This window comes from Anthonomus grandis, chromosome 8, assembly GCF_022605725.1.
Source record: "Anthonomus grandis grandis chromosome 8, icAntGran1.3, whole genome shotgun sequence".
In the NCBI taxonomy this organism is placed as follows: Eukaryota; Metazoa; Arthropoda; class Insecta; order Coleoptera; family Curculionidae; genus Anthonomus; species Anthonomus grandis.
The window spans coordinates 24272200-24299273 of record NC_065553.1 but is presented as its reverse complement, the minus strand read 5'-3'; the positions used below and the strand labels follow the sequence as shown (position 1 = coordinate 24299273).

Here is a 27074-nt window from a genome sequence, read left to right as displayed (position 1 = left end):
ATATCATAAGATGATTGAATTACACAGTTAGAGACTTTGTTCTTGCCTTTTTATGGAAAAGATCAATTTTTATTTGAGTGTTCTTCAGAATTTATTTTGGTAGATCCTTGCTGAGCTCAGGAGATAAGAGTTTTTAAAGCTTTACCTCTGTTTCGTCCAGGTTTCCCTTACCTTTGTCAAGTTGGGTTTCTTGGAGTTCTTTCTTCAAGACCCAGTACGATTCAAGTCTTGAAAGTAAATAAGATTGCAATCAAGTTACAGTATAAGACCTTGTACGATCCAAGTCTTGATAGGAAAAAAGTTTGGAATCAAGCTACAAGTAACTCGACGTATTTTAACTAAAATTCAATTCAATTGCATGGCAGGAGATAAATTAAGATCTGTGCACATGAAGGACTCCATTAAGAAATACTTAGATAATAGAACCATCCTTCAATAATTATCATATTTTAACTTCAGTATGGTATGGTAATGGTAATGCTAACATATTGTTTAAGACATGGATGAATATTGATCGAAAAAAAAGGCTATTACAAATTCAGAACAGAATTGATAAACTTATTTTGGTTTGAATCAGCAATTCTAAATGCCAAAAGAATTGGAAATTGATTCCAAACTATTGATATGATTTAAATGCCTTTGAGAGATATTTCAACTTCTTCTTTAGTAATACTTGTCAATTGCGTTTGCACCTGCTCCCTCTGACAAATTTATCCTTGATCAATCTTGAGAATCTTCTTATGCTCGTCCTTGTTCTTCTGAAGGCTTATGGGCCACTAATATTATCTGTTACCCTTCATTATTGGTAGGCTTATGCTAAACTTAGCAGCTTTTAAGGCGTCGCTTCAATCTCGTTTAGGTCTTTACTGCAACAACTGAGCATTGACATGTTTTCAGTTCAACTCTTGACAAGATCAAGGGCGTTTGAGAGGTATTTCAGTTAATTTAATCCAGCAGTCTCAGTACAGTCCCTTTCTTTTACTCATATGATAAACTTTGATCTGGCTTAAGGATCTTGTATGCATGTTCTTCACTTGCATATCCGAAGCTAAATAAACAACTGAATCAGTGACTTTGCACTTGCCTTTTACTGAAAGAGGTCAACTTTTTTTAGTATTTTAGGTGTTCCTATAATTTTTTTTTTTAATAGATCCACGCTGTGCTTAGGAAACAAGAGTTTTTAAAGCTTTCCTGTTCGTCCAGGCCTTCTTTAGTTTTGTTGAGTTTCTTGGAGTCTATCAACAATGTCTTATGGTTTTCGTAGAATTTTTTTGTAATGCCTCTCATCCTACATCTATCCCAGTTCTCTTTCGGTGGTGGTTTGAGCAGTTGAGGTTTCTCAGGTTCGTCCAGTATAACTTAAGCCTTCCCGAATCTTAGAACATCCGGTAAATTGAATTTGTTTGCTTACGATATGACATTTCTGTGGAAGAATCAGTCATAGAAAGTTTTGCATATGTTCTGATTTAGTTCCCTAGGCAACTTGCTGGTAGTTAAGGTTTCAAAAACCAAAAAATTGTTTAGGTGTCATCTGCCTCATTGCGGTTTGAATTCTGAGCTTCATGAGGTCCGGGAGGATCATGAATTCTTGGGAATTTTGAGGGATGAGTTATCATGCTTTTCACCCAGATTGAGGAGACAGTTAAGAAGGTGTCTGTAGGTGACTTGTGCAGTGTGTCAACCATCACCCTCTTCCTAGGTGTCAAATGCCTTTAAGAAATCGAAATACATACATAAAATATCCAATGTAGGGTCAAATGAAAAACAAGAAGATAAGATATCATCAATATTTTGGTAAAATGCGAGGCAACTGTCCAATTGATGAATGATTGATCAACTAGAAATGGTATCGTTACCCGATATCAACTGATAAATTAAATTTGAATAATAGGCCGACCTTTTGCTAGCATTCTTCGCCGTGAGACCCAAATCAACGGGTGATCCATCACCCTGTATAGTCGTAGATGGCGAAACGAATTCAATAAGCACCAAGTCGGTTGTAATCACCGCTAAAAGTACACCTCGTCACCGAGATAACGTATCTCGTTCTCGCTCGCCAGCCATCAGGATGACTAATGATGCGTTCGCTTAGAATGTGCCCAGTCACCGAGACCGTCGAATGTGCGGGACGGTACGATCGTGGAACGTTGTCCGACTGTCCGTACGTGTTTATTTAACCCCGCTGCGAACACAAATTAGCCACGGCCAGGGGTATGTTGAAGCCCAACTAGGTTGGAACGGGACGTATCCTATGCCAAAACACACGAAAACCGTTTAAAACTCACTGATCTTCAAAGGTCAATTTATAAATTTGACGTTAGTGACGCTTGCCGCTGTAAACATTCGTTTATGTTACATTGCCGTATGCTACATCTTCCGTCTGCTGAGATTGAGCTGTTCTACGACCTTTGATGCCGTACGTCATTATAAAAGTTATCAAAAGTTTGGCGGGAAATTCAAAAAAAATATCTTGTATTGTATCTAAGATAGTTAAAAACTCACTGAGTTTTTTACATATATTTATTCATTGTGTTTCACCTTTAAAAGGCGGATTTATAAATTTGACGTCGTCGTTGACGCTACAATCTACTTGACGTTGGCAAAGTCAACGACAATTTACGCTACAACATCGTTCATATTATCAGGGCCTAATTGACGCTGCAAGGCCGTTTTACGATATATTTGACACTCCTCACTTCACATCTTTCATTGTTGTCATTATCAAATATGTCAAAAGTTTGGCGGCAAATTTAAACGAAATTTCCCACATTGTACCTAAAATCGATAAAAACTATCTGATTTTTAAATATTTCTCTAAACATTCGCTCGTGATTGTGGTACACCCTTAAAAGGCAGATTATAGATGTTGACGCTCCAATCTAAACTTGACGCTGAAAAAGTCAAACTTACGTTACAGCACCGTTTATATTTTCAGAGCTTAATTGACTCTGCAATGCTGTTCTAGGACGTAGCACATTTGACACTCTTGACTTTATTTGTCATTAATAAAATTGTCAAAAGTTTGGCGGAAAATGTAAACGAAACTTCTCTTTTTGGACGTAAAATCATTTAAAGGGTGAATTTATAAATCTGATTCTCTAATTTGCTTGACGCTGGAAAAGTCAAAATCAATTTACATTACAGCATCTATTGCATTCCAAGGGCGTAATTGAGGACCGTTTTTGTAAAACTCGATATGTGCAAAAGTCGTTTTTTTCAGAAGAGCATTTTTTCTGTTTCAGAAAAACGTTTATTGCTAAGATGTAAAACTAACATAAAAAATTGTAAGTAGGCATAAACAAGAATAAATACATGCAAAAACACAGTTAATAACATTTTGTATTTATTAATAAAAAATAAATGAAAAATGCAGTTTTTTTCAAAACTCGATAAGTACAGCTCAAGTTTACCAAAAAATAACTTTTAATTAATAATAGGTAGGCACAATTCTAGTAAATGTATAAAAGATCCATTTATTTATTATGTAGCTGCTCTCAAATATCTATTTCTATATCCTCACATGGATCGTCATATTCTTTAACGGACTCTTCAAGAATGTCATTGTTATCAATAACACCACCAAGGACATCCTCATAAAACAGTTTTGCTTCAAGACATCGACTTGTACGTCACTACCGTAATAGGTAGTCCGTATTTTACAAAATACTTTATTATTTATTTTTTCATATATTATTAATACTCGAACCTCTGAAATTTTAAAAGGAAGTTTTTTCTTTGAGATCTTTTGTGAAGAAGACTTATAATCAAAAATTTTCTAATCCTGCCCCAAAATATTAACGTTTCCATGTTTTTGTATAGGATCTCATAGTACTCTCGTGGTACTCTACTATATTCTTTTTCTACCCTGCCAAAAACTTTGTCAGCAGGCATGCAGCTATGGCCCCTTATAGGAACAAAGTGTTTAGTGTTACTAAAAACCGTTGATTTTTGCAAAAAATTAATAAGAACAGTCAAAAGGATGCTGTTTTTGTTTTGGAAACTGCATGAATCAAAAAATAGCTCCAAATTTAACCCGCTTTTGCCCTCTTTAGCAATTTTTTCTTCTAGTTGAAGAAGGTACTGCAGCAGTCCAGAAGATACCTCATTGCAACCACGTCCTGACTGAGTTTCTAGGCAAACAAAGAAGCTGATATCCTCATGAGTTTGTTTTTGACGTTGGTGACGTACGATGTCTAAATTGTATAGCCAAACTTGTCATGAGTAGAAAACTTCTCCAACATACATTTTCGGCAATGGCTGGTTCCGTTGACAATCGAAGGAAACTTTTATTGTGTTATCTTTGCGGTTATTTAAATATTTAAAAAAGGCTTTTTCCCTCATTTTGTGGAGTCTATACCTTGTGCATAAATCATTTTTTTGCTCCAATATCTTGAGCAAATAAAGCATGTGTCAGAATGTGGATTTCCAAAACCGAGATTGAAGTTTTTATAATAGATTTTCTTATGTTTTGACAAAGAACACTTAAAATTTGTGCGAGCAAATGTATTAAACATTTTTTGAATATTTAGTTCCGGAGGTAAGTAACTGTTATATCGCATTTACACATTCGCATTCGTGTTTCGCCTCGCAACTCACCGATCCCCAACGCGAAATGACCATTTCCCACATTCGCTGCGGAGTGCGAAAATTTAGTGCGTAGAAGCAAATGTATGATGGATGACTTAGAAGTAGTTACAGCATGTGCCCTGCATCTAACAAGTATCGATAGATATCTTTATATTATTCGTGAAAAACTTAAAAAAAGACGTCGTCGTAGACGATGGTGGATGATAGCCATTCATCGCAACAGATCTATGTAAGTATAAACAATTTTGTAAACATTTACTAACTGAAAATAATAGTGCAGTTTGTTTTCATTTATTCAGTTACAGCCAAAGTATTAACTACCAATTAAGTATTATATATGGTAGGAAAGTACGGAAAGTATGTTTCTAGAAATGATGTGTGAAGATTCTGGAGAATTCTCAAACTGTTGCAGAATGTCGCCAACTGATTTTAATTATATATTGAGTAAAATTCACCAATGATTGAAAAAAAAAGAAACTAAATGGAGAATAACTATACCTGCCAAAGTCTGCCTAGCTGTAGCTTTACGATTTTTAGCTATAGGCGATAGCTACAGAAGTCTTTTGTTCAAGATTTTAAGTTCGATAATATCCAAAATTGTCACAGAGGTATGTCAAGCAATAAACATCGCTTTTAAGGATGAAATTAAGATACGTAAACAATAATTACATATAACATAATAACCTTGACATTTTATTTAATATTAAGTCCTGTATAAAAATATGTGTAATAGTTTTTTGCTATTTTAATTTTCATCTAGTTCAGCACTTTGCCAGGCTGCCTTCGGAATTTCTTCATTAAAAATTGGTCTTGTATTTTGTGGAAAAGACACATTTACGTTTTCTGTGGCTTCATGCGTTGAGGTCTCAACGGATATCGGGAATTGTTGTGATTCAGCCTGCAACTGTGTAGCGTAAAATGGTCGGCTGGAGATATTAACTTGTAGTGGTGAATGTGATGACAAGACGTTATAGGAAGCGCTGGTAGATGGTTCATTCAGGGAAATACGAGAATTTGGGACATGTTGAGGGATAGGAGAATGTGCAGGAGAAGAAGAGTAGGAAGTGAAAGGTGATATAATGCCACTGCGAGATGGTTTTTGCAAAAGCAATCCATGTATCTCGTGCATCAGAAAATATTTTTCGTTGGTGGAATAATTTCTTAGTTTTTTCGCTAGTAGTTGGCCATACAAATCGCAATCGTCTAATTCTTTTTTCCCCTCATTTTTGTGGAGCACCTTTTTGATTGTCGTAAATATTTGCTTCATGTCATTTCTTGCGTCATCAATTTGGGACGCTAGCCGGCGTCGCTTTGCACGTTGTGTAGCAGGCAGAGGAAATTTCTTTGGGTATGAATCTGGATTAATTTGGCTCTCTTCATCCGCTTGTCTTGACTTATCACTTTCATTATCAGTAATTCGAGGCTCTTCTGTTTCATTCTACTGTTCCTCTTCGGGCTGACGTTGTATCGCGTGAAATGATGAAATTAATTATTTATGGACAGCAGAATGTAGTTAATGTATCAGCTCAATTAAAAGTAGTCTTAATAGGGATTTTTATTGTATTCTAGATGCCACAGACACCAGAAGAATGGATAGCAATAGAAGAAGGACTGTCCACTTCCTGGAAAAACAAGAAATGTTCCTTATGTATTTCTTGGTGATGGAGCATTTGCCTTAAGTACGTTTGTAATGAAGCCTTATCCAGGGAATTACGACAGTGATTCATTATAATGAACTTTTAGCTATCGACTGTCAAGTTCATGTGTCATTGTGGAAAATATTTTTGGTGTATCGACATCCGTATGCAGGATCTTTAAAAAACCTATGGAACTTCAACCAAAACAGGCTACCCTAATTACAATGTCCTACGTCATATTACATAATTTGTTAAGGAGAAAGAGACATCCGCAAATATCTACACGCCTCCAGGAAGCTTTGACACGATAACCAATGGCGAAATAGTTCAGGAAGGATCTTGGAGGCAAAATGCTTCAGAGAGGTCTGCTATAAGACCTTTGATAACTAGAGCTAGACGTTCAAGGATAAGCGCCTTACAGATAAGAGAAGAATTCGCTGACTACTTTTATAATAATAGGTCCTAGGTTCCCAAATTATGTATATGTACAAGGATATAGGTAGTTAAAATAGAAATATAAAACTACAGTGAACAACAATCTTGTTTTATTATTATTTTTATTGCTAATATAATAAAACAAATAACTTACATCATCAGCGTCCAAGGTACTTGTAGTCTGCCCACAGTCATATACAGACGCCAAAAATTCCACCATTTTTTGGTAAGCAAACCACACTGGTTCATATATTTCGTCTTGTCCAGCACCCGATTTAATAGAAGCATCTTTCTTACGGCGGTGACTGTGAAACGTAGCCATTAACGAATTTTTTTTTGCCTTCAACTCATTAATAGATACATGCAAACTGGACGATATTCGAGTCCATGCATCGTACACTTTTTTCTTGTTTTTATGCAATGGATCCTTCGGATTCCAAATAGCTGGTTCACCATGGTACCGTTCCAGAAACTTAAACACTTCAGCATTACTTCACTCCATTTTTACTAAGTGCTACTAACTGAAAACAATATAATGTGTTGATAATAAACGCACTCTTTGCGAACAGAACAGCGATTGTGTAAACAAAAGTTCGCCTCGTGGATACGATTCCTTTGATTCGTGCCTAAAAAATCGCTTTTGACGCGATCGCTATGAACGACAAGGCAAATAACGAGGCGAATAACGAGTGACCGACTACACATTTGCCTTGCCGCTCGCCTTGCGATTCGACTCGTCGTTCGTACGAATGTGTAAATGCGCTATTACATTTGGCGCGAGAATAATGACTGTCTCGGCATTTATAGCTACTTATGTGCTCTTTAATTGCATTAGTAATATCTTTATCAATTTGTTTTTGTTTGCGACTGCCCCGTTTTCCAACTAACAACTCTCCGGATAAAAACTTCTTTGAAATACCATAATCCTTACTGGCTCCTAAAATGTGCTTAGTATTTATGTCTAATAAAAAATAGTTTAATTCTTAAAAACATACCAACTTTTCGAAAAGTGGTTGCGTAAACGGGAATTTTTCCGTTAGAAGTTTTAACATAATATTTGACAGAAACATTTCTATTTCGCTAAACTTAAACTAAACATATTATTTTGTCTGTACAGAGTCATACTCTGTCTGTACAGAGAGACAGATTTAAACACGAAAAATCACAGCGGCGCATGACCAATGAATACATGTCTAAACTTGCCGAGTTTTAAAAAACCGCCGCATATTGGTAGTGTCATAACATGTGTACTTTTCGAGTTTTGTTATATCTGACTTTACTAGTAGATTGGAGGTTAAATTTCAATAAAGATTCACTACAAAACCCAAATTTGATAAAAATGTAGTTATCGAGTTTTAAAAAAAACGGTCCTTAATTGACGGTGCATTTTCGTTATATGAAGTCATTTGCCATAACTGTCACTAAAGTGGATTTATAAAATTGACGGTGGCTGTACTCAACGTAAACGCTGTCGCCAGATGTCACTCACGGTTAGTAGCACTTTGCTTTGTTGCTCTATTGCCTCTTACTAGAGCTCAATTTTTATAATGTTTTACAATGACTGTTAAACGAAGTTTTGAATAGTTTTCCCTTTTTTGAAACTCACTAAAGGCATTAGGGTCACAGATTCACTGACGTGATAATATTAACTAAAATCTCTTTTGCTTGGTCATTGCTACGACTCATCTGTAGAAAACTAAATCCTCCATTCATAAACTCGACGTTTGATGGTCGCAGTATTTATTTAGTCTTTATTTAGTCTTATAAATTTACATTTGACGTTCATCTAATATTGTTTTGATTCGCGTTGAATATTGTACAACGGTTATCATAAACAATAACGCCAAACGTGAATCGTTGAATTTATAAATCCACAACTTATTACTGATGGGCATTCAAATGAAGTTGAACTCGTATAATCTACAGTGAGAATTACGCTAATGACAACGTAAAGTTCATAAATTGATCTTTGTATTTAATCAGAGGTTATTGTGCCATTTAATCCAGATTTTCTATTATAAGTTGATGCATATTATCAAAAAAAAGTATAAAAAAGAATTAAAAGTGATTGATTCATGAGCAACATTTACATTTCTGTCCAGGCGTAATTGACGTTGCTGTTTAGAAGTCACGCATTTGTCACTCCTTATGTCATTTGTTCGCTGTCATTATTAAAAAAAATGGAATTGTGATCTCTTATGCTGATGACACAGCTATTGTTTTTATTGGTGAGACATGGGATTTAAGGAGAGACTATGTCATTACTGGCATTAATAAAATAAAACACTGGTTGGATTCTTTTAAGACTTTTGAATTTTCGACCACCTTATAATAGCATCCATATAAATGGTTTAAACAATGAACTAGCCGGAGTTAACTGTACAAAATATCTAGAAATCTGCAATTAACAAATGCCTAAAATGGGGTGAACATGTCTTAGTAGACTATCAAAAAATATTGGAAAATTAATCCATAAATTTTATACAGTCAGAGAAATTTTAAATAAATAGCTATTGATAACAGTTTATAGAGCTATGGTGGAGTTATTATTAAGATATGGTGTGATTGTTTGTTTATCTTGGAATATTGCCCAAAATTATATATTGAAGGTCATGTTCAAGAAAAATAAAAGATTTTCCACATCTCTACTTTACTTGAGGGAAATGTTTGACGTTCGTTCACTATGCTGCTTATCCGCATGCATATACAGTGCATCCCAAAAGTTATGTCTAAATTCATTTAAAATTCAGGGGTGTGTTCGAAAAAAGAAACGCTCGGACCCGTAGATTTTTATTTCAAGTTGCGCATTTTCGTACATGAAGTTTGTATATACAGGGTTGCAGAAAAATAAATTAGGAGCATCAACTTATTTTTTTTTCAAATGAAATCACCCTTTTTTATTTCATTTTTGAATTTCGCGTGGAATTCTACGTATGTTTTATGCATCAAGTCCGATATCTAAAGTCAACAGTTATCGAAAAAAAGACGACCAAACATTATTATTGAAGTTCACCTTACGAGTCACCTTATCTCTGAGAATTTTTATACAGAGCAGAAAAATTCCATTCATTCGTGTTTTTAATTGTTGGCTGGTGAGCGTTTATTTTCACAGAAACTGTATGACAGTAAGTACGCCAAACAGATATTGTCAAGTGTGAAGTGTACGAGCAAAGTTGCGGTTTTCACAATGGTAAAGTTAACGGAACGAGAAAAAATAGAAATTCTGTGCATGGTTGAGTTTGGTGATAGAACACGTACTTAAAGAAAAGCTGCCCAATTATTCAATCAAATCCATCATGATCATCCTCCGATATGTCAAAAGGTGGTGAGTAGAATAGAGGCTAAATTTAGAGAATTCGGCCATGTTAGAGATCTGCCGAAATCTGGTCGTCCTGCTCGAGACGAAAATGAACAACTTGACGTTTTGCTTTCTTTGGAAGAAAATCCATGCACTACTCTGTCGCAGATAGGGGCAAACTTACACATGGCGAAATCTATAGTTCACCGAATAGTTAAAAAGCACAAATATCACCCCTACAAAGTTATTCCTGTGCAAGAGTTATTTGATGACGATTTCGATAGGCGAAATGAGTTTTGTGAACGCTTGCAAAACATGTGCAATCTATATAATAATTTAGTAACAAATATTATTTTTTCCGATGATGCCACGCTCTGTTTGAATGGTAGTGTGAACAGACAAAATTGTCGATATTGGGCAACAGAAAATCCGCATTGGATGATGGAGGTAAACACCCAGTACCCTCAAAAACTAAATGTGTGGTGTGGAATAGTGCGCGGAAAAGTAATAGGTCCCTTTTTCTTTGAACAGACTTTAACGGGACAAGTGTATCTCGATTTTGTTCAATTTGAATTAGTTCCAGCATTACTAGCTTTATTTCCAAATCCATTGGACCCAAACTATTCTGACGAAGAACTAATTTTCCAGCAAGATGGCGCTCCTCCGCATTATGCTGCCACTGTGCGTACATTTTTGGATGAAACCTCTCCCAATCGGTGGAGAGGAAGGATCCATCGAATGGCCTGCTATGTCACCTGACCTAACACCAATGGACTTTTTTTGTGGGGATACCTCAAGTCGAAGGTATTTGTTAATAGGTCAAATAATCTAGACGACTTGAAAGAGAGAATTCGCAGAGAGGTGCGCTATAACTCCGGAAATGATTGAAAATGTATAACGAGACTTTATTGATCGCTTTGGATATTGTCAAGCCGTGAATGGCACGCATTTTGAATATTTAACTTAATTTTTATTCTTTTTTTATTTGTTACATGAATCGTTTTTTTTTCGATAACTGTTGAGTTTAGGTATAGGACATGATGCATGACACATACGTAGAATTGCACGCGAAATTCAAAGATGAAATAAAAAAAGGTGCTTTCATTTGAAAAAATTAAGTTGATGGTCGTAATTTATTTTTGAGCAACCCTGTATATACAAACTTCACATACAAAAATGCGCAACTTGAAATAAAAATCTACGGGTCCGAGCGTTTTTTTTTCGAACACCCCCCCTGAATTTTAAATGAATTTAGACATAACTTTTGGGATGCACTGTATACACATAAATTCAATAAATTTAAAAATTAGGTAGGACATAAATATCAAACTAGAGTAAATATGAATAGACATTTGGAAATACTAACTGTGTTCAAAACATCTTGACGCGTATTTTTCATTTCTTTAATACATTATCTAGTAGGCTTCTGTCAACATTTATCTAATATTAAATACAAAATGTAAACATTCATCTGCGAAATACGAAATGTCAAATTAGCGTTCCTCCACTATTAAGCTTTTAGTTATTATTAATAAGTAATTAATTTTTCTTTTATCGAAAAAAATGGAAAAATTTACAAATGCGGAACTGTTACATATGCATTTTATCTATGGCCGAAGTAATGGAAATGGTCGGCAAGCTCAAAGATTGTATGCTGAGTTATATCCAGGACGTAGAGTACCCCATCACACAATATTTGCTCGTCTTCACCAACGTTTGCGTGAAAATGGTACGTTTAAGAAACAAACGGCTGACTGCGTGTTCCCTCGACAAGTACGAACGGTGCAACTAGAAGAAGCAGTTTTAGAGTTAATTGCTGAGTCACCTGAAACAAGTAAAAACTTGAAAAATTGCCAACATATTGAATGTAAGCAACTTCACTGTAATTGAAATTCTTAAAGAAAATCATTACCTACTACCTAGAAACTTTTTTTCCGCGTCTATTTTTTGCCAATAGATTCAATCGCTCAAATTCCTAATTGTTTAAATGGTATTTTGTTTACTGACGAGGTAACTTTTGGAAGACATTGCATACGAAATTTCCATAATAATCAGTTATGGGCTGAGGAGAATCCACATGGAATCTTTGAGGCTCATTTTCAGCAACAGTTTTCAGTATTGACGATCATTTAATCGGCTCATATTTCCTCCCACAAGGCCTAACAGGAGAATCTTACCTTCATTTCCTACAGGAAGAGTTCCCTGTTTTTTCGAAGAAATTTCTCTACAGCTGAGGCAACACTTATGGTTCATGCATGATGCTGCACCAGCCCATTTTAGTACCAATGCACGTAATCACTTAGATACAGTTTGTTTCCAAATCGTTGGATAGGTAGGGGAGGTACAGAACTTTGGCCTGCTCGATGGCCAGATTTAAATCCTCTAGATTTTTGCATTTGGGGTTTTCTTCGGTCATTAGTTTATTCCACTCCCGTGGAAAATGTTAATGACCTGAGGAATCGAATTATAGCCGGCTGTGAGATTAGATATTTTTATTCTTTTCTGCATTTTAATGTGTGATGTTGAATTTGCGGCCAAAAATGTTATTAATAATGTTTGTATGTTTCCTTATTTTGTCAACTTATTTGCAAAGTGATTGCATCATTTATTCAGTGCGGGATACGTACATTAGATACTGTAGATCGATCAACTGTTTGGCGTCGAAGCTTCGAAAATGGTCTGCTCTTTTTCTGGATTTTGTTTCCATTTATTGTCTACTCTATCTTTTCTATGTCATTACTGTACTTCTTGGTTATCAAACAGTTCTGAGTTTCAGAGTAAAACATATCCGCGGTCTCACATCCGCTCCATATACGACAATCAGCATTGCGGTGATCAGCCTTGTAAAAATTATATTCCCGGATCTCCTCAATTTCCAGTACTTCCAGGTTTCCAACTCCCACGTTTTGGTAATATGGAGAAACCTGTGTCACTGCTAACTTTGGCGATACTAAGTTTTTGTTGCTGTTTTCGTAAATTGGAAAATTATAAAATTTTTCAGTATAAACTGAGTTAATTCATTTCTAAGTAATCCCTAACCATGGCCAGAATGATTTTGGCTGCAAATTAAATTACTAAAAATTGGTCTATTAACGAACGACACAGTAGTCAATTACATTAAAATTGGTATTAGATGTATTCTCCCTTTAAAGCGTTATAGCTTAAAGTATATACGACAATGTGATCCCTCTTTTCAAAGTTCTGACAGTGTTGTCTACATACGTCTAGTCATCCATCACCGTTTTTTCTTCATTAAGTCTGTTTCTTTCTTCTGCGCCATTTTTTCCTTCCTGTTCATAGACCATTTTGAGATGAGCCGTTAGAGCTGTTTCAATAGGGCCAGATATAACTGAAGTATCGTCGACTCACAACTTTACTGTCAGTCTGAAAAGGGTCAGTTCTGCAGTGCCAGTTGGTGACTTTATGAGTATCTGACTCATATCTGTTGATATTTTTTATATTATTCTCTATCTAGTATCTATTTTTAATATTCTCTATCTATAATTTATTCTCTTACACTGTAATAACACTTTTAAGGAATTTGCAATATTTATTTAATCAGCTCAAGTTTATTTCTGTAGTAACACCTATACTCATTCGGACAACGAGGGTCTTGAGTGCGGAAGTTTGCAGTTTAGCGGACGCTTAAGTTAAGGCTGTGCCTGAATTTGAATGGATATTTCGGCATATAAAAAGGAAATTTGCCTGGCCTGTATATTTATATAATCAATTGATTGAATTCTTAGCGCTTACAATTGTATGGCTGTTAGAATACTTTTATAGTCCTGATTTTTTTATCAAGAAAATCCTGTAGTGTGGCATCACTTCAGGATTGGAGAGCACATCACGATCTACTTTTTTCAACTTGTTATCCCAGTGATTTTTATTACCGTGTATTATGATGTTTTTTTTAATGCCTACTGAATATTCCTAAGGAAGCATGTATATTATCAAGATTTATATTCCCATCTTATAAAACAACCGTAAGGTTGCTTACATATGGCAGATATTTAACTCAGCAGTTCAGTCTGTGTTACCATAAAAAAGACCGGCTGCAAAAGGCCTCTATAGATCCGTTACCCAGAGAAATGTGGAGCCTAGGGGGTCAATTCTGGAGCAAAATTGACTAGCCGGAAGAATCGATTATCCAGTCCAAGGGTGAAACATAATAGTTTTTCAGGGAAATAGTAAAGTTTTGGATTAAAGTTACATGGTGCTTTATAAATCTAGTTCTAGCCAATGATTTGTTGTTGACCAATTCATAAAAATAGGAGTGAGGCAAAATTTGGCAGTTGATATCAAAGAGAGAGTTGGATATTTTTTACCAGTAGAGCACAACTCTTGTATCAATTCTCGTTATTTTGATTCTCATTAGATTTAGTGGTACAATAATGTGCCAGAACTCTTGAAATTTGTATTTTTTAGGGTACCTCCAAATATAGATTTTTTATAAGTTGTAACTATATTAGCAGCCAAATAAGAAATACATTAGGAATATTTGCGCAAATACGAGAATCAATGAGGCGAAAAGTTGAATCTTCGCCACGTCTGACGGACGTCTGAGGCAGGTCATTTTAAACACTTGTAGCTTTGCGCCTATTTAAAATTTTAGTGTTGTTATTTTCTATTATTGTTCTGGTTTAATGTTGTATTAGATGGTTCTTGATAATTTATTAAAGAAATGAAAAATACGCATCAAGATGTTTTTTTTGCATAAATACGGCGCCACATACGAAATAAAGGTGAGAGAGTTTTTTTGTCATAAATTGAACGGGGAATTAAAAAATTATTTTTAATTTAAAATATCTTAGTGGCGTACCTACTATTTTTTTCTTGAAAAAAATTGAGATCTTTAATCTCAAAATTTATTTTATTTTTTATTTTTTTTTAATCTCAAATCTCTTGAAACCCTCCAAATTTCATTTGCATATCTCGACCGGTTTCAGAGCAATAAATAAATCGTCAATTTTTAACAAAAAACTTTAACACCCCGTATCTCGGAAAACGAAGCATTTTCGGACATAAGTTTATATAGCAAACAAACATTATTTTTTCATGCAGAATCACCCCCTGACATTTGTCGCATTTACTTACTAACACCCTGTATAGATTATAAGTATGCAAATTATATTGTATGCTATTTTATTTTTAATCCTTTTGTTAATTGTTATTTTTGGAAAAAAAACAGAGGCAGTTGATGTTTTTTAATATTCTTTATTAGGTTTAATTTAGTTTTCTAAGAATTCATATAATTTTTACACAGGTGCACGCACAGGTGTTTGTTTACATAGGTGCGCTTTCTTTTTCTTTTGACATCATACCTAGTTCCTAGACACTTAAGATTACCCTAAATTGTAAAACTTTTATTTAATATATTTGTTTGACTTTGATTTTGATTGACTCTTTGTGCATCATTTCTGTCAAAAAAAGAATATTTTTTTGTAGGGATCTTAGAACATTGAATACACTAGAATAAAAATTAAATGAATAAAATGATACAATAAATTATAATAATTAGCAGAAACTGATTTGAATTCTTTAATATAAAGCAAAAGGAAAAGTGAAATCTGTTTAATAACCAAAACTATTTTGTACTATATTTACACTACTAATAATAATAAACAATAATATAACACTAATAATAATTAATATTTTTAATTTGGATTCTTTAAATCACCAAATTTCCACACACAGCGGCAACGCTGTATATTTTGCTCAGAAATATTATCTGGCAACTGCAACAATATTTGGCAACTGCACTCGTTGCTTACTTTTGTAAGCTAAAAATTAACAGCTAAAATTAATATTAAGACCAAAAACTCCCTTTTCGCTGAAAAATTGTGAAGAAATTTGAAGTGGGACACATATATTGGAAAAAAGGAAATTCAAATCGTTCCTTTCACAGGCGAGTTAGGTGTCAATTGTGTCATCCTTCTAGGTTATAATATTATAAAAGACGGTATATTTGTGAAGTATCTATTAAGTATTGGATACTAAAATATTAATAAAAATGTGTAATTAAGTATATTATTAAAATCTAGCAAATTTGTTGCTTATTCGAACCCGAAATGTGTGCAAAAATGAAGGTAGTATTTGGTCGATATCCAGCAACGAAAATCGAGAACGCAGCATATGTCGTTTGCCAGCAACATATTTATAGTCGGTGCCCATTACTATTTAATCAATATAATGTCCGTATCTCCTGGAATTCCAAAAGAGTTTTAATAATTTTTTGTCTAGATATTAACCATGGATAACTAAATGTAATTGTCACAAAAAACATTAATTTGTAGAGGTTTATGACCACTATAAATCGATTTAGTTATTGATTGCTAATATCTGGCCAAAAAAATATTAGGAGATACGGACATTATATCGATTAAATAACATCGGGTGCGGACTATAAATAGGTTACTGACAAACGACATATGCTGCGTTCTCGATTTGCTGGATATCGACCAAATACTACCTTCATTTTTGCACACATTTCGGGTTCGAATCAGGTTAGTATTTACTTCTAGACTTTTGGTCGCTGGATATCGATCAGGCGCTACCTTCACAGATATAAAAAAATATCTAGAAAAACAGCACAAGGTGGCAACATCGGATACGTGCATTGTAAACATAGAGGTATTCTACGTTGACAAGTTGCTTTTTTTTTCATTAACTTTTTTGTCAGGCATCTTTTTTTATTCTAAAAAATTTGTTGATTACTCTCAAAGTATATATTATTTATTGGTCAGCAAATAAACGAAACTTTTAAAGAGTACAGGGTGTCCCATTTTGGGTACTTTTGTGGGATATCTCGGCTATTTTTAGAGAAGTTGCGGTTTTCGCAACACTGTGCTACTTTTTTGTAAAACTAAAGATGCTGTTAACAAAATTTTCATAGCCCTTTTATTTTTTAAGATACAGGGCATTTTTGAAATTTTTGCATTTTGGGACCCTCTTCGTATCTCCATTATTTTTGAAGTTTTTGTAAAAGTAAAAACTCATTCTTATAATTTTTTTTCGTAGAATCTAGTGCTGTAGATGTATATATTTTTTGATTAATAGTTTTTGAGTTGTAACCCAAACTTATGTTTTTTTAAACGGAACACCCTATATATTTATAGTTAAAATTGAGCTTTTTTTACCTTCTCAAAAATATATAACAGTATGGACTTATTTTCAAAAATACGCAAATAACTAACAATTTTCTAAACTAAATGCATAATTTAATAGTAGTCCTTGAATAACAATAATAGACAAATAAAAAATTACAAATTAATAACGAAGAATGGGGAATTGCATCATTCTTATTTTTTTTGTAATAAAAGAACATAAAAAACAAATATACAAATTTAGTAAACACTATAAGAAAACAACCATATAATAAAACATAATTTTTACAAGAGATGTTTAAAATGACCACCATCTTCTCTGATATAAAATTGGGACATCTTTGTAACCCTTTGAATAGCATTCAAAATAATAATTTGTCTCCTTCTCAGTGAATTGCGTTTTATACACTTGATCTTGAATATAAAAATCTAAAATCAAGAGATCGAGGTACCGTGGATTTAAAAGGTCCGTTTGTACCTATACACGTTTCAACAAAGTTATTTTCAAGAAATGCCCTCACTAGCCCAGAGTTATGACTTGGGGCACCATCTTGTTGTAGGTAAACAGTGTTATATTGGGCTAGAGGGATATTTTCCAGAAGTTCTGGAATAACTTCCTCAAGTATGTCTAGGTACGTGCTGTAAGACCCCCTTCAAAAATTCGATGTACTATTTGTTTTCCCAAAATAAAACAAGACTCCAACTCCAAAGCGTCCTTGTTGTGCCCTTTCAAATATTAAATGTCTATTTTCTGCAGGCCAGTTTCGAGTAGTATGTCGGTTAAAAATGCATGCACTTGAAAAAATGCATTTATTAGAACAAGTCTGCCAAATAAGTTGTTGGCATCAATTTGCTGCAAATACCATTGGCAAAATAGCGTACGGCATCTACAAACCGTCATAAAACATCTATTTTTCTTTTTCTTCCCTATTTTCTTTATTGTATGCTTTAGGACGCGGCTGAACAAAAGATCCGTGCTCAAGTAAATTGTCCTTTAAACGAGAAAATATACCAAAAATCGATTGCCTTCTTTCTGAATATCTAACAAGCATAAAATTACAACATTAGAAATTGGTAGGTAGTTAGTTATATAACGGCTTCTAACTTATCTATGGAAATCCAAGGAAAAAAATCGTAAACGAATCAAGAATTATTATCTTGAAAAGGAGAGGTCGCATGTAAAAAAGTGTCGAAGTTACTTATTTTTTAACGCTTAATCAGAAACTATTAAAAGAATAGAGGTTTCTATGCAAAAAAGTGAAGTTGACCTTCATTTGACGTTGAAGACGTCCACATAAGGTCAAACCAATGACTTCATTTTATGGCCCCCTGGAAACCATTCAATCTTCACATGAAACATTTTCTGGATACATGTTTAGTTTTCGAGATATTGCGATGTCTCAAGTTAAATGCGCCTCCCTGTATGAAATGGAATGAAGAATTGGAAAGTCGATTTGACATCATTGTCTGAGAGATGGTCAACTCAAGCAATTTCTCATATGGTTTGCAGCTAGGCTTATTCTAGACATTCAATGTTCTAAGGTAGTATAATAATTAAAACCTGTGAGCGTCATTTAAATAATTTTATAATTTTTAATACGTGAAATAAAATAAAAATTGTCCAATATAATCAAATTAAATCAAAAAAACAGAATAAACACCTTGCGAAACAACTGGGCGCTTGGGCGACTCCAAATTAGAGATGGTGACGTGTAGACCTGAAATAATAAAAGTAACCTGAACACACTTATTCCCGTAAATTTAATTATTTAATAAAAAAAATAAGCAGGAACTCATTAATATAAAAAATATGAATTAATTAACCAATATTTAACCACTTTACTTAAATATCCCAAAATTCATTATTCACTAATTTATTACTTTTATCCGATTGTTAAATGTCCCAGTAACGACAACGTACTGATATTGAATGATATACAATCGTTCAATATGCCAAAACGTGAGCAACACATTACTTACAAACCGTAGCTAAATGCGACCAGAAACATTATCATAAAACATAAGATTGAGACAGCAATCTCCGATCTAGACCACTTGACGATAACACACTTTGTACTGAGGAGTGCAATGCACACTAAAACGCGAAGGTCCTTTCCAGATACAAAGGCTTGTTGTTAAATACAAGGAGCTGCGCAATGGCCCCAGACCAGCTCAGTATCTTAACAATAAACAATCGTCACAACAACACAAGCAAGACGAGCAACAATCAATCATTAAAATATTTCATTAATCACATTTTTAATTAAAAAGGTAAAATATCGGTGTAATCAATAAGATAGAAATAAGCATAGTCTGTGAAAACACTCACCCATACTTGTAGTAAAACACTACACCAAACCAACACAGTTTATTTTTATTGTTATTACCAAATAACTTCACTGTTAGTGACCAAAACTCAATTGAATTTTATAAACCAAATATTTATCTCAGACTCTTTTATCGAAAACCATAAAAATAATTCCCGAGGGGAAACGCTAAGTGTAAACCGTATTTGGTTACTTACGGTACCACTGAGCTAGCTTTAGTTTTGTAACTGTCCTGGCCCTCTTTTGGTCAGACCGATACATTTCATCTTAATGACTAAGAAAATTATTTCAATTTGTTAGAAAATAAACAGGGTCTTACATTAGGGATTAATAAAGGTGGATCTAACTATATTTTAGAGAGGAGTGTGACTCTGAGATCAATTCTGTCCTGGTCCTCTCGTTTTTTTGCTATATGTGGACTCTGCTGACTCTGACATCTTTATACTACTTTCAGACGTAATGGAGTCAATTTGATCGGGATTTTCAAATATATTGACGCATAGATTCGCAAAAAAAAAATCGAGAACCCAGCGTGACAAGGAGGCCCTCATTTTTCAAACGAAACCGGGCACTAAACTTGTCACCGCGATATCTGGATTATTTACCATGTGAATTAGTCGGTCGCAAATTGCGACGGCTATTGGTCTACATGGTCGGCTGTCGTCATTTGTTTCCTTGCAAATTTATCGCCTAATTATAGATCGGGCGTGCGAGCGAGTCCGCCGCGCCACGGACGATTTTATTTACGGCTTCAAAAACCAAAAAAAAGAACGAAAAAAACAAAAAAGTCGAAAAAGTTTTCCTTGTCGGACGATATGTGTTATATGTGTGCGATGTCCGCGCTTTTATTTGGGGCACTTTGTCATTTTGGCCAACATGGTGGGAGGGTGGGGACGGACGAAAGGGTGCATATTTGTACCTACATTTGTTTCCCTGTTACCGGACGAGTTTATCAGAAGTTATAATTTTTTTTTGTTGGTTGAGCATCTTCTCGTGAAGTCCCTTCATCAATCCATTAATTTTGAAAGTTGGGAGAGCTGAATAAGAAGTTGATATTGAGATTGAATGATAAAAGAGTGGACCACAAAGCTTATTGATAACAGTGAGGAAGTAAATGAGGAGAGTATTTGGAGCGCTAACGGATTATGAAGGCCTTCTAATATTCGCCTTAAAATTGAAATCGACATTATAATAATATTGTGATTACGTGTTTATAATCGAGTAACGTACCGTCGAGTCGATTATTAGCTGTCAAATGACTTGCGATTTCGTGGCATAAACGGGCTGAGTGAAATGAGTGACGGGAGGCGCCCCGTGGCGTAGCGAGTGGTTTTCTCGTTATTTTATTAATGTTCCTTACGGACACGATAACAACGGATTTTTTTTGACGGACTGCCAACTTTAAATTATGTGGTACGAACATGGATTTTACTAATAGAAATAGTTGTAGAGCGTTGTTGTCACTTGGTTTTTTAATTTGCGCTTGACGCTCGAACAACTTATATCTACTATGTCATAATGACTATTAAACTTATTTACCAGCATTTGAATAATAGGGGAAAGTTTACCGTAATTTTTATGCCGTTGTTTTATCAGAAATAGTATCATCTTTCTGAAAAACTTTCTGCGGAATCCATTTTCAATCTTTTTAGGGTTGGTGATGTGGTTCAAATAATGAGACCAAATTACTATGAACAAAAGGAGGATCCAGACCTCTAAATGTCGCAGCATACAATTCTGTATAAATGATAATAATTTTAATAATAATAAAAATAATAGTAATAATAATAGTAATAATAATAATAATAATAATAATAATAATAATAATAATAATAATAATAATAATAATAATAATAATAATAATAATAATAATAATAATAATAATAATAATAATAATAATAATAAATGCCTTTTATTATTCAAATTCATTACAAACTTCATACAAAAAAAATAAACAAAGTACCTGAACCTGGCGCAATCTAGCTTTATATAGTATATAGCTACTCCACTGAACCAAATCAGGGTGTATTCGAAGTGTATAAACCAATATTATAACAACATGTTATATGTAAAGAAAGATTCTTAATAAGTTCCAATTATAATGTAAACCAAAAAAAAATTTCTTCTTCTATAAAAAACAGCAAATTTGATACATATTAAACAGTAAGAGAATTGTTTTGAATATTCTTAAGAACACTTTTATATTTCCTTCTAAATTTATTTGCACGAAGGTCAACAAATTCTGCAGGTATTTTGTTATAGCACTGAACAGCATTGTAAGAAAACGATCGCTGCAACATAGCACTCCTATAAACCGGCATGGTTAACTTATTTCTGGCTCTAACATTTACACCGTGTACATTCGTCTAAACAACAATCTATTCCTTATGGTCGAAGGTGCCTTTGAGCCGCTAATGATTTTTATCAAAAAAGTGGAAAAGTGAAGGATTGTCCATTTTAGGGCAGTTAATTGTTTTAAAATATTGAAAAATATGATCATACTTACGTAAGCCATTAACCAATCTGACACAGGCATTCTCAATTTTTTGTATGCGCATTTTACAATCATTATCTAAGCAAAAACCGTAAGAGAGCAGCATGACCTCACATAGGCTGCGTTTAAGACTTAGGTTAAGAATATCTGTATTACTATATGTATAAGAGTTTTAGAGCTGCAAACGATTTTTGAACAATTTTTTTTAACATGCTTCCTGCATCTCAACTTACTGTCCATCAGAATGCCCAAATTTTTGGCAGTTTCAACAACCGAAAGCTTAGAGCCCTCACATTATTACACTCTTAATATTTGTAGTTTTATTTGTATTTCCAAAAACCATTAAACAAGACTTTGGGGAATTTCATTTTAAATTATATTTTTTAGATTATTGATTTATTATATTTAAGTCATTGTTTATACCAATCTTTGAAAGTTGTATATATCTGCGTATCATCAGCAAACGCTTGCACCTTATAAACTTTTAAGGAATGTCTGCTGTATATACAAGGAAAAGCAGAGATCCCAGGACAGAACCCTGGAGGACTCCAAACAAAATGTGAGCCTGATTAGAATAAGAATTATTTGTAAATATTGTCTGAAATCTATTATTCAAATAAGACTCAATTAACTGTATAGACTCCATTGAAAAGCCATAATATTTAGGCTTAGCTAGTAAAAAGGCATGATTTATTGTATCGAACGCTTTAGAGAAATCTGAAAGCGCCAGAACAGCAATCTGTTGCTTATCAATAGCGTCCATTATATCATCTAGTACGTTAGCCAGTACGTAAAGCCACTCTGCGAAGCCGGAATAATGTCATTATCAAAAAAATAACAAACCATCTGATGGTAAAGTACCTTTTCAAATATTTTTGAAATTACAGGACGTATACTTAAAATGCGCAAGTCGTTATAATTATCTGGGCTAGCAACTTTTGATAAGAGTTTACCAATCGAAATTTTTCATTGATCGGGGAAATAGTGAGCTTCTATACAACAATTTATTATGTGGCATATGTACTATCAATAAAGGGGCTACAAGACCTTATCATTTTTGGTGAAATCTGATCCACTCTATTCAACTTACATCTTCAACAGTTGCAAGATTAAGTGTGAAATGCAGGTTATTATCAAATACACCATTATTATAACGCTGGATTTGTTCATCACAAGTCGAAGAATTTTGAAGAAATTAAGAAAAAAAAGGTGTTAATTTGATTTTGATCAGACAGGTGTCAATATTGGTAATATTTTTATCTCTACAACTTTTTTAATGACGACCATAGATGACGTTTATTTTTTTCGTTACACAACAAATTTATGTGCTTCGTTTTTTTCTCTTCCAATTGTAGCCAGAGTATGATTTCTCAGAAATTTATAATTCTCCCAATCTTGTCCCTTGTTGCCTTGAATCTCCTTAATGCCTCATTGCGTTGTTTTTGAAAAAGAATTACCTCAGATGTTAGCCAAGGAGCTTTAGGTTTAGTAGTTCTTTCTTTTTTAAAAGGAGCATGTTTATTAAAAAGTGTTTGAATTAAATTATTAAAAATTACTATTTTACTGTAGATATTATTTTGATATAAAATATTATCCCATGGAAGTTAATATAAATCCTGCAAATAAAGTTGGTTATTAAAATTTTTAAAGCAACTGTACTCAATTAGTTTAGGAACTATGGGTACCCTGTTTAAATTTAGCTCGCAAAAAACTGTGTGCTAAATAAGTAACAAAAAGTTGTGACCTGAGATGTTGTCTGTGCAAATGACCCCTTTATTATGATCAGAGACACATTAGACACAAATATGGCATCAAGAAGAGTGCTGCAAGTACCCGAGACTCTGGTTGGCTCTTCAATTATTTGAACGAGATTATAATTTTCAAATAATGATGTAAGGGGATTACTTAAATTTAAAAGATTAATATTAAAATCTTCTAAACAGAACACTTTGTCAACACGGGCATATAAAAGAAAATATATTATCAAAATCAGAATTTAGGCTATTAAAATTAAGAGTACGGGGCTTATAAAAACCACCAAAAGCATAATTTTGATTCTTATTTTTAAAAAAAGAAGTTTTAATTGTTAATTAGTTTTAGTTGTGAAGTTTAATTATTAAAGTCAAATGAAACAGTATTAACGTTATACTTGTTTCTTTCTTCGGCCCCGCTTCTACCCTGACGATTCTTCTTAAAAAAATTGGTATCCCGGAATTTAAAACAACAATAAGTCATCGGTATTGGAGAGCCATGTTTCAGATAAAAAGGTAATGTCTAAATTTGGATATTTTAATAGGAATCTAAATTCATTGAACCTTGTATGCAATGATCTTACGTTTAAATGTGCAACTCTCATTTACCTATAAAATATATAACACCCCACATAACATACACTATATGATCTTTTTTATACCAAAAAGAGAAAAATTAAACAAAAAATTAATATACAAATAAAAATTATTTAATATAAAAAAAGTAAATGGTTAGAGGTTAAGAACCACAAATGAATGAGTCGCTTTCATTCCCATTTCTAATCCCTAAGACAAGTTTTTACCAAAGAATCAATTAAAAAAACAAAATTAAAAGAAGTGCAAATTCTACCATTTTATCGTTATAAACAAAAGGCGTACACAGGCATACAATTGTAAATAATATATGTAACCTTAGTTATATAAAAGTACAGTAAACCAAATGACCAATTTTAATTTTTAAATGTACCTGTTAATCACGTCAATTTTTAATTGAATGAATATCCACCTCTGAGTTAATGGGGTGCACTGTACCATTTTCCGCTTTAACATACACATTACCATTTAAAATCCATGTATTTTTATGTGAAAATGAACTAGAAGCACTTTTGAATACCACTAACCCAGATTTAGTTGCGTCCTCCTTAATTTGCACACCCGTATTTTTTAGATATTTTCACCATAACTGCCGGCCGTGAGTCGCTAGGAATTTTAGAAGCAATTCTGTAAAACAACTTGATTCCAGAAACTCGAATTAACCATTAAAAGGGAAACTGCAGCACAAATAAACGATCAACATGCCTTAAATGAAGAAAGGGATAATTTGCAGGACTATATCTACTAAGAGAGAACAATAGTGGAAGAAAACTTACACCCACCAGAACAAGCATCATTACCAGAAGTGATGAAAGCCAGAAATGAAGAACAAAACGAGCTCTTCCTAGAGTTAACTCTTCTCGCAAATTGGCCATGCTTCTTAATGCTGGTAACTTAGTTATACCTGATTACACTCTTACAGTTACGACATTTAAACAGCTTTATTTAATAATTTACTGTACGGCTACCGATGTTATTAAAACCCTAGGATTAAAAATAATAAATAACCAGCAAAGTGTTACACGTAATGAAAGACCGACACCGCCATGGAAAAGAAAACTACAAAAGAAGATTGAAGATATTAGGAAAGACATTGGTCAGCTAAAGGAATATATCGGAGATATTAGAACCAGAAAAGTACAAGAAAGAGTAGAGGGCAAAATGGGTCAGACCCAATAACATACACAGCAGGACCCCAGAGCAATGTCTAGACACCCTTAAACAGAAGTTATCTATTTTTTCAAGTCGCTTAAGAAATTATAAATCCAGTAATAAAAGGAAACAAGATAATTTCCTTTTTGAACGCTCAGAGAAGCAATTCTACCGAAAGTTTAACGATACTTCTCCAACAAACACTGCTATTAGCATTTATACCACTAAAGAAAACATCGTGGTGTTCTGGGGCACTCAGTTAACAACACCTAGTGAAGAATGCAACCTCAACACTGAATGGCTGACTGAAGAACGAGCAAAGTGTCAAACATATAATCCGATGGCATTCTTACCATTTTCAGTCAAGGAAGTGACTAGCGTTATAAAAAAGCTACATAACTGGAAAGCTCCAGGCCCAGATCACGTCCAAAACTACTGGATTAAAAAATTGTAGTCAACACATCAACAACTGACCGACCCTCTAAACGACGTGCTTGTGAATCCTCAGACCTCTTGTCCAAGGACTGACTATACCAGAATACTCAAGATCCGGCTAAATATCGGCCAATAATATGCTTACCCACACTCTATAAACTAATTACATCTTGCATTACAGAACGTATTTACAGACATTGTGACCAAAATAGTATCATAGCGACTCAACAGACAGGATGTACCAGAGGTGCCAAGGGGTGTAAACAACAGCTAATTATCGACTCTGTAGTTTGCAATCAGGCATTTAACAATAACAGAAACTTTTTGGCAGCATACATTGACTACCGAAAAGCTTTTGATGCAGTTTCACATAAATGGCTTATTAATGTACTGAAATTATACATAATAGATAACCACATAATTTCCTTTTTAGAATTCGCTATGGCATCTTGGCGAACGTCAATAAAACTTCAGGTGCCTAATGGTAACTGCATTGGAACTAATATGATTCCTATTCATAGAAGTATATTCCAGGGAGTAACTCAATTCAACTAGGTACGGATTTGGCTTAAAAAAGGATAATAGAGAACTAACAAGAGTAAACCATCTACTTTATATGGATGAGTTAAAAATTTTTGTAGCAATACGAAATAAACTAGATCAAATGCTTAAAATAGTGGAAAAATTCTCTGATGATATAGGAATGACCTTTGTACTAGATAAGTGCCGAACTGTAAACATTATTAAGGGTAAACTACAACCAGGTGACTTTCAAACAGAAAACGATTAGATAATTAATGCTATGGATGAAGAGGAATCCTACAAATATCTAGGAATAAAGCAGGCGCATAGAATAGACCATAGAACTATAAAGAATGAGCTGACTACTAAGTTCACTACAAAAATGCGATGACTTCTTAAAACAAGTCTTAACAGCAGAAACTTATTTAAAGCTATTAAAACATATGAAGTCAGTTTATTAACCTACTCTTTTGGTATTTATCGTTTGGTAAGTTTATTTTTGTAAATAAAGTTAAAAAACAGAACCCGATAACATAGAAAGGACTCCACCAGAGCTTCATCCTTCTGATATCTGAGATATCTGGGATAAGTGAACGATCCCTTCTTCTCCAGGAGGGGTGCAATTGCTGTTTGGCATAAAATTTGATAATAATAATAATAATAAAAATAATAATAATTGAGCCGGCGCTAGACATGACAGAATGCAGAACAGCAAACTACAGCTCCACCATAAACGCCA

General features: G+C 33.9%; 1 protein-coding gene across 2 annotated transcripts in view; it reads left to right on the top strand.

Moving 5' to 3' along the window:
• Positions 1–27074, top strand: part of LOC126739971 (ankyrin repeat domain-containing protein SOWAHB-like) — a 344656-nt gene that overhangs the window by 45163 nt on the left and 272419 nt on the right. The window contains exon 4 of one of the 2 annotated variants that reach the window (XM_050445807.1): positions 6157–6656. The exons of the other annotated variant lie outside the window; for it this stretch is intronic. Coding sequence (XP_050301764.1) covers positions 6157–6249 — 93 coding nt within the window. The 3' untranslated portion in view covers positions 6250–6656. Of the gene's footprint in view, positions 1–6156; positions 6657–27074 lie in introns of those variants that run through there. 2 annotated transcript variants of the gene reach the window in all.